The sequence below is a fragment of the Salmo trutta genome, chromosome 18 (assembly GCF_901001165.1).
Source record: "Salmo trutta chromosome 18, fSalTru1.1, whole genome shotgun sequence".
Lineage (NCBI taxonomy): Eukaryota > Metazoa > Chordata > Actinopteri > Salmoniformes > Salmonidae > Salmo > Salmo trutta.
In genome coordinates this window covers 49,859,670-49,873,832 of record NC_042974.1, presented here as the reverse complement: position 1 = coordinate 49,873,832, position 14,163 = coordinate 49,859,670, and the positions used below count along the sequence as shown (strand labels likewise).

The following is a 14,163-nucleotide window of genomic DNA, read 5'->3' as shown; positions in this document are numbered from 1 at the left end:
AATTTAAAGGTTTATGCCTCACATACTATTTTGCATTACAGAACATTTTGTCTTTCGTAAGATCTGTCCTATTGGGCCACTGTCACAATAAAATATATTTCCCTTCATTTAGAGTAAAAAAATCTCTCAGACTGCATCCATAACAATGTGATAATGCCTTGATACTCAACTTGCAAAATACTACTAAAAATGAATTAAATGATTGAAGTTGAACCATTCACCTTGCAGAGGTATTCATTAGCAAATATATGAATGCTGATAACTCACCGTGTTAAAGTGAAAGAAAGAAGAAAATACATCTGACTCACCTTCCCATTGTCCACTGCTGTTATGACCCAGATACAGTGGGCATTATTTTCATACTGAACAGGGTAATTAGGGGATGTGATGAAGCCCTTTGGTCCTCTTAAATTAGAGCCACACGTTCTCGCTGTTGAAATCAAATCAAATACATCTGTCAGAAATGAAATGGATGCTACATTGGAAACAACATTGCAACGATACAACAGGTGATATACATCCCACAATCACACTGAGAAAGATGAGCCATATGGTAAAGCAATAACCTCAACCAACTCCAGAAATAGACTTGACACTGCTGTACATTTTCTGTAAAACAGTTAGTCGTGGAATGCATTCAAGGTTAGAAGATGGACACTTTCTCTACAAAAATGAGATTCCATGTGTTGCGTCATAGAAAATGTGTCTGGAATCTTAAGGTTGGATTCCAGCCTTCTGAGAATCCAACCTTAAATGGTATCTTTCTACAGTGGTATCCTTCACTGAAAGGCTGGAAGCCAACATGCTTGTTTACAAAACAGTGCCTTTTAATAGCACCTAATTACTCAAACTTTATCCTCTCCACAACAGCTGAGGATTGGTGAGTGAAATCATCAAGAGGTGAAGCTGAAAATGATTAATTATGAAATCTCTGATGACTACGCTGTGCGCCTGTTAATTATCGAAGTGTCAGAGGGTTCTAAAGTCGGTAGGAAAAAAATGGCAAAACGAGCACATTCTTCATTTACAGGTCGGAACCACAGTCTATAATTAACTAAATAATCACCTGGGATCATGCCCATCCGGGAGAGAAAAGAGCAGCAGTGTATCTCTGAGCTGGAGGGTTTGTAACTTCACATTTAATGGCTTCTACCTGTTACTTAGCTCCGCATGGAGGGGGTGGTAGCGGAGAGAGGTTTGGGGTGAGGGGGTAGTAGAGTGTTATTCTTAAAGGGTTTACTGGGTGATGCTGTGACAAAAAGTGTCTGGATCAATCAGTACTTCCCTGGAATGGTGCTAAGAAATTGTCAAACATGGTTACTCTTACTTCTGGATGGTTGACATACTGCCTCATTTCATTTTGATTTATGTTATCTGGAGGCCTGTGTCCTCTATGGCTTTGAAAGTTAGAACTCTGCAGATCTCAGCTCGGGACCCAAATTGAACCAGGTTGTCTCAGTTGCGACCAAATATTTACATTCCTATTTTTTTTGTTGCCAAAATGCAATCTGGAAAACCAATTTTTTATTGTATATTGATAGTAAATGTAGCAATTATATACTGCTCAAAAAAATAAAGGGATGTGCTGACAACAAAATCACACAAAAATAATAAATGGAAATCCAATTTATCAACCCATGGAGGTCTGGATTTGGAGTCACACTCAAAATTAAAGTGGAAAACCACACTACAGGCTGATCCAACTTTGATGTAATGTCCTTAAAACAAGTCAAAATGAGGCTCAGTAGTGTGTGTGGCCTCCACGTGCCTGTATGACCTCCCTACAACGCCTTGGCATGCTCCTGATGAGGTGGCGGATGGTCTCCTGAGGGATCTCCTCCCAGACCTGGACTAAAGCATCCTCCAACTCCTGGACAGTCTGTGGTGCAATGTGGCGTTTGTGGATGGAGTGAGACATGATGTCCCAGATGTGCTCAATTGGATTCAGGTCTGGGGAACGGGCGGGCCAGTCCATAGCATCAATGCCTTCCTCTTGCAGGAACTGCTGACACACTCCAGCCACATGAGGTCTAGCATTGTCTTGCATTAGAACCAACCGCACCAGCATATGGTCTCACAAGGGGTCTGAGGATCTCATCTCGGTACCTAATGGCAGTCAGGCTACCTCTGGTGAGCACATGGAGGGCTGTGCGGCCCCCAAAGAAATGCCACCCCACACCATGACTGACCCACCGCCAAACCGGTCATGCTGGAGGATGTTGCAGGCAGCAGAACGTTCTCCACGGCGTCTCCAGACTCTGTCACGTCTGTCACGTGCTCAGTGTGAACCTGCTTTCATCTGTGAAGAGCACAGGGCGCCAGTGGCGAATTTGCCAATCTTGGTGTTCTCTGGCAAATGCCAAATGTCCTGCACGGTGTTGGGCTGTAAGCACAACCCCCACCTGTGGACGTCGGGCCCTCATACCACCCTCATGGAGTCTGTTTCTGACCGTTTGAGCAGACACATGCACATTTGTGGCCTGCTGGAGGTCATTTTGCAGGGCTCTGGCAGTGCTCCTCCTGCTCCTCCTTGCACAAAGGCAGAGGTAGCGGTCCTGCTGCTGGGTTGTTGCCCTCCTACGGCCTCCTCCACGTCTCCTGATGTACTGGCCTGTCTCCTGGTAGCGCCTCCATGCTCTGAACACTACACTGACAGACACAGCAAACCTTCTTGCCACAGCTCGCATTGATGTGCCATCCTGGATGAGCTGCACTACCTGAGCCACTTGTGTGGGTTGTAGACTCCGTCTCATGCTACCACTAGAGTGAAAGCACCGCCAGCATTCAAAAGTGACCAAAACATCAGCCAGGAAGCATAGGAACTGAGAAGTGGTCTGTGGTCCCCACCTGCAGAACCACTCCTTTATTGGGGGTGTCTTGCTAATTGCCTATAATTTCTACCTGTTGTCTATTCCATTTGCACAACAGCATGTGAAATTTATTGTCAATCAGTGTTGCTTCCTAAGTGGACAGTTTGATTTCACAGAAGTGTGATTGACTTGGAGTTACATTGTGTTGTTTAAGTGTTCCCTTTATTTTTTTGAGCAGTGTATATAAATATATATATATATATATATATATATATATATATATATATATATATATATATATAAATTGTATTTAGTCAGGGGAAACCCATTGAGAGCAGGATCACATTTTCAAAGGTGATAAATAGTGTATATAGCAACAACAACAAAAAAACTTGTAAAAATAAACCTTTTCTGTTTTTGTACACAACATGTGCTAACAAAAGCCTACCATGCAGTCATAATAATTGTGGGAGCTCATGTGATATTCATCCCAGCTATTAACACTTCAAAGGAAGACAGCTTGCAGTTACTGCCTCTCACAGATGGCTAACAACTGCAAGTCTCAATAAAGACAGAGAGAAGACGTCTCAATGCTTTTAAATCAAGGGGATTGAATCTTGAATAGCCTTTGTAAATTCCAGGTAAAGCCATGGTAATATGAAGAATAGAGAACATTCAAGTCTTTGACCTGGGAGGTAGTAGGTAGCAGTTACATCCTCAAAATAAAATTCTCTCTGTACTGTAGTCCCTCACCATTGAACACCCTACTCACCATTGGTGCATGTCCCCCATCTCCCTTAACGAGATGTGAAAATGTACCAACAGAAAGTGTTGGGATGGGAAAATGGTCTGCATGCATTCACACTTACTGCGGCAGATAGGCCTGTGGTCACTCCACGCGGCCAGTGTCTCTGTCACTCTCTGGCAAGTGATGCTCTTTGATCCCTGAAGCACATAGCTGTCATCGCAGGAAAACTGGATGCTGGCTCCGACCCTATGGGAGTTGGAGAGACAAATGACCGTCAGTGACTGACCTGTCACACAGAGCTCACCATCGACCCCTGGCCCCTCTATGCCTGTGACAGACTTCCTACCTCTAAATATCACTTTTTTTTGTCTGTGTACAAGTTCCCTACCATTCTCAAGTTTCTGTGTTTTAATGGTGATAAGTAAGTCTGCCTCCTTAACAAACAAGTAATGACCCTTGTTGAATTAAGGCATCTTTTCTAAGAGGGTCTTATCACCTATTGAGGGGGTGCAATTGCAGTCACTAATGGTGATGGTATAGCAGTGGGGGTTTAAAAATGCAACACAGCAGGGCTCGCACTGATTAAAACTGTTCCACACAGTTCCCATTACACTGACGCCAAACCTGATAAGAGTGAAGAAAAGGCACCCACTGAAAGTCAAAGCCCATCCTCTTTCCATTCTCTGGAATCCCAGGATCTGGACAAATGTCTGCTGCCATGCCCCCTTGGCTCACTACAGAAAGAGGATAAAAGGTGGAATACAGAGTGGTGAGGAAAAAGAGGTACAAAACCTATTGAAATACTAGTGACAGATATAATAAAATAATACCATGAAAGTGGTGCACCCCAAGTGTACTGTATATACCGGGCAGGTATGGAAAAAATACATGTATATATATATATATATATATATATACACACACATATGTATATATATATATATATATATATATATATATATATATATATATATATATATATATATATATATATATATATATATATATATATATTTTTAATAATCAAAGTAATGTGATAAACTTGACTGTATAATATTCATGACTAATTCATTCATTGACACTACAAAACATACACACTGATGGTTAGAAAAAAAAGTTGAATTTCCTACAGAGGCTGGGATACTTTTAACAAAGGCCCATATCGATGCTCCATAAGAAGTGCTGACAAGATTTTGAAAGGTATTACACTAGAAGCACAGGGCCAGGAGCAAGAGACAGCGGCGACAAACTGCACCCTCACAATTATAGTATTAGAGCAATAAATCTAATTTCATGTTCTAACAAGATCATGCGCCATTAGTCTCAATGAAAGAAAAATATTCCGCTATCGCTGCCATTAATTCAGATGCCATGAAATAATACAAAGATGAGTCCACTCACAGTTACTGCAAACTTAGATCATTAGTAGTAAAATTGTCAATTAAAACTTTTGGTGCCAATTTGGCCTAAAAATTGCTTTCGGAATGGAAAATGCATTGATCATTGGGCGTTGTTTCATGTAAAACATGTCTTGAAATAAAAAGTTAAAACTCTCTAATGACCACAACACAGACCGAGACAAATCATTACACATAATAATCTTGCATCTAACACGACAACACCACTGGACAATACCCCAATACACTTTTATAGTGTTCTATCTATTCTAATATAATACACATTACTTAATGTTAGCGTATGTTAGCAAAATGTAAGTAAAAAGTTTAAGGTAAGAAATGTGTCATACAATTTACAGAATAATGGTTGGATAGATGCATTTATTAAAGGAACAATATATTTTTATATTACATCGAACTGGTTTATAAGCTTTGCTTCAAATGAAATAATTGAACAGGTGAGTCAACAGCTATAGAAATACAACAGCCTGTACAATGTTTCATCATAACATTTGTATGGGTTGCATTCAGATATGAAATATGTATTTGTGACGTGGTGAGGTTGGACCCAGGTGCAGAGAAGAGACCAGACGAGGAATCAGTGGTAAGGATAAACATAAATACTTTACTGAGAAACAGTAGCCGCAGGATCACAGTACACTAGAAAAACAACAAACACTGTGTTTGAATACCCATACTAACCGCACTTACTGTACTATTTGCGACGTGAATTGAGTATATAGCATGCTTATTAGTCATAGTATGGATATAGTTAGTATGCCAAAAGTTCCCGGATGTTGTACTGAAAGTATACATGCAGAGGACACTATTTCCGTACTGTAGGGACCATAATGCAATTCTTCAGGAAATGGCGGAAAATATGAAGCCAAAGTACAACAAGAGCGGATAAAATTCAGTGCTTTGACTAATTATGACAAATGTAAAAAAATGTTGAGCAATGTAATAGAGTAATGACTTTTCAAATAAGTTACCTTACACGTTATGTTGGCTGACAATTTGTTAGCTACGCTGTCCTTACGAACCGCTTAGCATATAATCACAGCAATATGTACCAGTATGTTAGCTCGCTACCTAACGTTAGTTGGCTACATATACATCAAACTTGCCAGTGTATTAACTATAAGCTATCTAACTACCTAACGTTTATTGACTTTATTATTCCCGTCATTCTTAGCTTAGCTAAATGGTATAGTCATTGTGCGTTCTCAATGGACATTCTGGTGCTTTGTAAATTCGCTCTGGCTATCTACTCCGATTTCAGAGCACTCTCGTTTGAGTGTACCAGGGCGCAGAATAATTAATTTACGAGCACTCAACACCTGTTGAATGTGGCCAGTGTCAGTAAACATTGGCAAAAAAAGTGTAATTAAATTGTAGCCAGTCACCAACGCTCTGGATAACATGAATACTGCCTAACCAGCTCTGCTAGGGCGAGTAAAATGATCAGTGGTCTCAATTGTGTCTGGAAGTAGCTAGCAAGCTAACCAACATTAGCTTGAGTGCTTGACTGCCGTTGTAAGGTCAGAACGCTCAAATCAACCCTACTCTGTGCTCTCCGAGAGCGAAACGCTCTGAATTTACAAACGGACAATCTGACAACGCTCTGAATTTACGAGCGCACTCTGGCACTCCACATTGATTTTAAGAACACACCTGAAGTCGTAAAATGTCTAACAAGTAAATTGTTATGCTAACTAGCTAGCAAGAGGTTGCATAGCAACAGCATCAACTTCTGGTAGACAGGCGAAGAGCTACTACGCTCAACTGAAAGCATACTGTTCATTTACAGTACACTAAAATGAACTAATAGTATATACTCATTAAGTATGTAGTATACAGTATGTTAGTATGGGGTATTCGAACACAGCTTAAATCTCGCAAACTCACTCAGAAACCGACCTCACACAGTAAACAACTCAAGCTTCTGCAAAGGACCACAGAAAACACACGTGTTTTAACACGGACACAATCATGAAATAATAAGACACACCTGAGTCCAATAAATGTCTCTAGGGCGGTCTTTGCCGCCCTCTGGTGCCAGGAGGAACCATGACCGTATTTCCACCTTGTGATGACAGGAGCTTTAATGATTTACCGCTCATGGCAATTAGTGTTGCAAAGGGAGTGTATTTTACTGGAAACTTTCAAAGTTTACCAGTAAACTTCCAGAATTTTTATAACTTTCAAGGAATATATGGAATTTTATCAGATAACATCTAGTGGCCGTTCTGGGTACTTCAAATTATCACAGGTGTCTGTAATAATCTCTGGCCCTCTGTGTGGCCTTATCACATGTAAAATATACACTCACCCAAACAGTTTATTAGGTACACCACACTGTTCATGAAAATGGATCGATCCTACATACAGTGAGTCATGTGGCCATAACTTGCTATATAAAGCAGGCAGACCGGCATCGGGGCATTCAGTTACTGTTCAATTGAATGTTAGAATGGGCATAACGAGTGGGCTAAGTGACTTTGAGCCTGGTATGATCTTCGGTGCCAGAGACGCCGGATCCAGTATCTCAGAAATATCCTCCCTCCTGGGCTTTTCATGCACGACAGTGTCTAATGTTTCCCGATAATGGTGCAATAAACGAAAAACATCCAGTCAGTGGCAGTCCTTTAGGCAAAAACAGCTCATTGATGAGAGAGGTCGAAAAGTGTGTGCAAAACGTCATCTCGGAACACACAACTCGTCGATCTTAGTCATGGATGGGCTATTGCACCGGGTTCCCATCCTTTGAGCTAAAAGTAAGAATTGAGGAGGGGAAAAACCTTGCCTGGTCCGATGAAAAACCTTGCCTGTCATGCTGATGGCAGAGTCATGATTTGGCGTAAGCAGCATGAATCCATGGACCCACCCTGCCTGGTGTCAACAGTACAGGCTGGTGGCTGCGGTGTACCGCTGCGTGATGCCATTGCGTCATAGTGGAATAATATCCCTGTGGAACATTTCTGACTTGTTGGATCCATGCCCCGAAGAATTCAGGCTGTTCTGGAGGCAAAGGGGTGTCCGACCCAGTACTAGATGGGTGTAGTTGATAAACAGTCTGGTGAGTGTATAAAATAATCAAAAAAGATTATTTGAAAATAAAAATAGAATGATAAACCTGTAAAACATTATCCTAAATATAAACCATATATTAAGTGAATAAGTGTTTAATATGAGGGTTTCTGCATGAAATATCCATAATATTTTTGAACACATTTTTATTTATTTTACTATGTAAATATGTCTTTGTTGTAAATGTTTTATTGCCAAACTGGTGGCAGTTGTGAAAAAACAAAACATTTGGAAGTGTTACAGAGTTAATTGGAAATAATGCAATTCTTTTCACTAATTATGCTATTTTCTCTTGAACCATATAGTCTATCCACTAGAAACCCATGGACAGTATGGACACAGATATACAAAAAATGAATACTATATATAAATGTGAAATACAAGTTATTCAAGTATGAATTACCAAAGGTATCATAGATTGCCATAGACTACGTGTTAATTACCAATAAATTCGGTAACTTTGGTAAAATACCGGTAGCTTTCCAACCCAAGTGGTAATACAAAGGAAAAAAACATGAAAAATCATGGGATGTCTCTGCTCATTAGCACATCCTAGTCTACCATTCCTGTGCCAATGTATGTTGGTGTTCTCACCTTAATTTCGGCATCATTCTGTCACATAATCTCAGATGGTTTACTGCCCCCAAATCACATAAAATCAGGTTACACACAATTTTATCTCACTCTGTGGAAAAAAAGCTGGTGCAAAAACCTGGTCCCCCCCATTCCTTTTGATGTACAGCACAGTAATCACAGACTACAGCATCCTTTCATAACCATTTCCATGAGTGAATGCTCAATATACAGTATGGTATTGGATTAAGTGAGAAAAAAAATTCTATGAAAGATCAATATGCTACATGCGAAATGGCATATTGGAGGATACGTTCAGAGCATTTGAGAACATATTAACCTTGTCCCATGAAATCCGATGTAATAATTTATAATGCTAATATGTTCATTTCAAGCCAAGGTCAGAGAATGTGTTCATGGACTTAGCAGCATGGACAGCCAGTGCTATCACTTTTGATAAACTATAATGTCTTTCTGTTTGATGTTGTCTTCAAACGTCATCTGTTTATTGCTGATATCAGTTTGTAAAGTTACACCCTGCGATCAAAGCTTATGTCCAGCTTACTGATGTGAATTTTGCACTACCATTTCTGTTTCCTGTTCTGCACAATGATCATCCTACTCCACTTGTTTTGTGTTAGGACTATGGTTTGAAAATGAAAAGGATCATGACTTCAATTTCATACTAGTTGTATTTCTCAATTTAACAAAGATATTTTGGTTTGTCAGTGGGTTATTTGCAGGGAATTTTTAGCAGGGAGAATTACAACTGAAAGTTTCTGTTCCCTCTCACAGCCTCCCCATTTCAACTTCTCTAGACTACTATTATAATCAATGATGAGCTCACATAGCTCACTTCTGCTGCGAAAGGTAAACTTTCCACTCCATTTTTATTGACTAATATCATTAAAGATCCACGGATGACTTCGTTAAGACACATATTTGAGTACTGTCAACGATAACAAACTGAACTTTTCTCCAAACATAGATACCAATTTGGATTTTTTTTATTTGAGAAAATTGTATTATTTCATTGTAAATAGAACTACAGTGACTATTTTATAGAATTTTAGAAATCTCTTGTAACCTTTTCCATGGCTGCCTAGTTTGGGAATTTGAAGTGCAAATAAATATTTGGAACAGAATGAATAGATTGTGATGGTATTCAGTAAGGTCATCAGAATACTGTACAACAGATGTCTCTCAGAAATACTTACCTAGCAAGTTCTAGGTAAAGCCAACACAACTTTAGATAGCGGCCAGTGCAGCTTGAATAAAGAATTATAATTTCTTCCTTCGGGCTGTAGGTTTATACTACCTAAGGTTAAGTGCAATAGAACAAAGAACTCTTTCATCCCACATGCAATCAATCTGCTAAATTTGTGCAGGTGGAGATGGTTTTTCTGACCAGTATGTGCAAACCATCAAAAGGAAGGGTAATGAATTCCCACACTCTATTGTATTCTCACAATTTATTCGACATTTGATGGCAAACACAGGCTCCACACTGTGTAGATAGGTGGAATTTTCATCCAGTGAAAAATGTGAAGAAACCACCTTAGTGATGGATGTCAGTCATCTTTCCAGCCATCTGTGCTTATTGATACTATTCAAGTATATAAAGATGACTTTTTTCATGCACTGCATTATGTTGCACTGTTGACAAGGTTGCCTTACACCAGCGTCACAAAATTGTGTTTTCATAATTGCTATTTGTTTATCCACCCAGGACCTAATATCACCATATACCTGAGATTCAAATTCCAGATTGCGCATGGTGCCTCACTTTTGCAAAATCAGCCATTTAGTAACACTAATGGCAATAGAACATGCTTTGTGAAGCATCGCATGGCGCACATTACTAATACAATTTAATGTGGTGTTCACCAGGGGATTGTTGTTCCCCATACTATTATAGATAGCATCAAGGGCATCTTTTGGAAAACACATTATGGAAATTGGGCAAACATTAAATGCCAAGCAAACACAGCAAGTTGGATAATGGTTTGTATGTGTGTGGATATGTGTGAAAATGAAAATCTTAATTAATTACGCACATAATTATGTGTGATACTCATAGTGGTAATGTCCAACTGATAATCAAACATTTTACCACTTTTGGATAAATAAATATGAAAAACAAATACTATGACCTCAATTATATAGAGACATTTCTTCCCTGGATACTCAGAACAGTGCTAGTTGCAAGGTCTGAAATACATTTTGGTCCAACACCCAGTGTGAATGAAAAAAAAAAAATCACTGGCTTTCTTGTAACAGCGTTTCAATCCAAGGTGGTCATTGATCAGGTCAAAGAGATTGCATGTGCACGTACTGTACATATCCATAAACACATCAGAAACTACCTGATCACCATGCATGTGACAATAGTGCTAGTACGATCTTGGACCCAGGCGCAGAGAAGGGTGCTCTCCAGTGGCAACCACAGGTAGTACACTCCAGGAAGAAACTCTGATCTGTGACAGGACCACCCCCTCCCTTAAGGAACGGCTCCCGACGTTCCACCAAGGGTAGCTGAATGTTGACGGAAGTCCCGAATGAGTCCGGGATCCAAAATGTAACGGGCCGGAACCCAAAAACGTTCCTCAGGCCCATAACCCGCCCAGTCCACGAGATACTGAGTACCTCGCCGGAACTGACGATTGGAGAGGATGCGTCGCACCGTGTAGGCTGGCTGTCCCGCTATCATGCGAGGCGGAGGTGGAGGCCGAGTGGCCGGAACCAGAGGACTGAACACCACAGGCTTGAGTCTGGAGATGTGGAAGGTGGAACCCTCATGGACCCTCATGGACCGGGGACGACGAAGACGATAGGCCACTGGATTGATGCGTCATAGAACCTTGAATGGCCCAGAGTACCGGGGAGCCAACTTCCTAGATTCCATGCGTAGAGGCAGATCCCTAGTAGATAACCAGACCATCTGGCCTGGATGCAGGAGGGGACTCGGGCTGCGATGGCGGTTGGCCTGACGTTGAACCCGAGCTGAGGACCTCAGGAGCGCTGACCAAGCCCTCTTCCAGGTCCAGCAACAACGAGAGATGAGGCGTTGAGTGGAAGGAACCATCACTTCAATCTCCTGATCTGGAAACAGGGGGGGCTGGTAACCGTACAACACCTGGAATGGTGACAGGCCAGTGACGGAACACTGGAGAGTGTGGTGTGCATACTCCACCCAGGGAAGGAAAGCGATCCACAATAACCAGGATGACTGTGTGTCCCTCTGAGGATGGAAGGCCTGTGATAAAATCCATAGAGAGATGGGACCAGGGTCGAGAAGGTGTTGGCAGCGGATGAAGAAGCCCCAGAGGCTGCTGACAAGGAGTCTTGTTCCGGGCGCATGTTGGACAGGCAGCCACAAAGGTTTGAGTGTCTGCCTCTGCCGAGGGCTACCAAAACTTCCTCCTCAAACTCTAGCGTTTTCTGCCCTCCCGGATGAGAGGTGAGACGCGATGAGTGAGCCCACTGAAGTACCTTGGACAGTGCCCCAAGAGGAACAAAAAGTATTTTAGGTGGACAGCCGTCTGGAACTGCCTCCCTCCCTTGCGCTTCCCTCACTACAGTCTCTATACCCCAGGACACCGGCGCGTGGATGAGCGACCTCAAGCGGCCGATCCTCACTGGAGCTGGGGAACTGGTGAGAAAGGGCATCCAGCTTGACGTTCTTAGACCCCGGACGGTAAGATAACGTGAATCTGAACTGAGTGAAGAAGAAAGACCAACGAGCCTGTCGGGGATTGAGGCGTTTAGCCTCCTGGATGTAGGCCAGGTTCTTGTAATCAGTCCAAACCGTGAAGGGATATTCCAAGCCCTCCAACCAGTGCTGCCACTCCTCCAAAGCCAGTTTGACCGCAAGAAGCTCCCGATTGCCGACATCATAGTTCCTCTCCGCTGGAGTGAGATGCCTGGAGTGGAAGGCACAGGGATGGAGCTTTTGGTCTTTCGCCGAGCACTGCGACAGAACTGCCCCCATGCCAATGTCAGAGGCATCCACCTCTACCACGAAGGGGAGAGAAGGGTCCGTATGAACGAGAATGGGTGCAGAAGAAAACCGACGTTTCAGGTCCTGGAATGCCTTCTCAGCAGCAGGGGTCCAAGCATACATGCCCAGCCGAGCCCTTGATGAGCGTTGTCAATGGCGCCGCCACAGCACTGAAGTTTCTCACAAATCTCCGATAGAAATTAGCAAAACACAAAAAACGCTGAACTTGCTTGACCGTGCTGGGTCGCGGCCAGTTGACCACCGCTCCTACCTTTTGGGAGTCCATCAGCACACAGCCCTGAGACACGATGTACCCCAGGAAGGAGATCTGAGGAACGTGAAACTCACACTCTTTGGCCTTCATGAAGAAGTGATGAGCGAGGAGTCTTTGAAGGACCTGGCGGACATGTTGGACGTGTTCAACCATGGACTTGGAGAAGATGAGGATGTCATCCAGGTACACAAACATGAACTGGTGTAGGAAGATGTGCAGCACATCATTGACCAGGGCCTGGAAAACGGCTGGAGCATTAGTAAGTCCAAACAGCATGACCCGGTACTCATAATGTCCATTAGGAGTGTTGAACGCTGTCTTCCACTCATCTCCCTGTCTGACGCGCACCAGATTTTATGCGTTCCGTAAATCCAATTTAGAGAAAACCGTAGATCCCTGCAGTCTCTCAAAAGCTGATGACATAAGAGGAAGGGGGTAACGGTTCTTGATGGTAATGTTATTTAAACCCCGGTAATCGAAACAGGGGCGTAATCCCCCATCCTTCTTCCCAACAAAGAAAAAACCCGCTCCTGCAGGTGAAGTGGACAGCTGTATAAAATCAGCCGCCAGCACCTCCTCAATATAACTGTTCATGGCTGCAGTCAGAATACCGCCCACCTCTCAGAGGAGTGGTGAAAGACAGGAGGTTCAAGGCACAATCGTAGGGCCTGTGAGGAGGTAGTTTGCTGGCCCTTTGTTTGCTGAAGACCTGGCCCAAATCCCAGTAATCCCGAGGTACGTGGGAAAGATCAGGCTTGTCATTCCCAGCCACAGGAACAGGAGGATCGGAAGTCTCCAGACAAGCAGGGCCGGAAAGGTGTGTAGAGAGTTGCTGGCAGGTGAACTGGCATGAAGGATTCCACCCCAGAACTCTTTCCGAAGGCCAGTCAATTTGAGGATTATGTGTGGAAAGCCATGGATGTCCAAGAACCAGGGGAAGCTCAGGAGAGTCCACCAGATGTAACTGGATAAGCTCCACATGGTCATCCAGAACTCGTAGCTGGATAGGCATGGTGAGTTGCTTCACCTTCCCAGACCCTAGGGGTTGACCATCCAGTGCAGTGACCGACAACAGAGTGTCCAGCTTAGTGAGTGGCAACCTCTGTTGGCGAGCTAAAGTGCGATCCAGAAAACAGCCGGTAGCCCCAGAGTCTATGAAAGTCGAAATGTCCAACTGTCCCTTGTCCCACCGCAGGTTGGCTGAAAGCAAGGTGCGTACCGTATCGGCCGCAGGAGACTGTATCTGACTCTCCAGAGTGGAAAGTCTGGTT

The 14,163-nt window shown here is 42.7% G+C and overlaps 1 protein-coding gene across 2 annotated transcripts in view; it reads right to left on the bottom strand.

Annotated features, from left to right (window-relative positions):
* The window catches only part of LOC115153446 (CUB and sushi domain-containing protein 1), a 537,637-nt gene that overhangs the window by 185,901 nt on the left and 337,573 nt on the right, over window positions 1-14,163 (bottom strand). For both annotated transcript variants that reach the window (XM_029698898.1, XM_029698899.1), the window contains exons 8-10: window positions 4,211-4,292; window positions 3,680-3,804; window positions 309-430 (exon numbers count right to left, since the gene is read on the bottom strand). In XM_029698898.1, coding sequence (XP_029554758.1) covers window positions 309-430; window positions 3,680-3,804; window positions 4,211-4,292 — 329 coding nt within the window. The remainder of the gene's footprint in view (window positions 1-308; window positions 431-3,679; window positions 3,805-4,210; window positions 4,293-14,163) is intronic.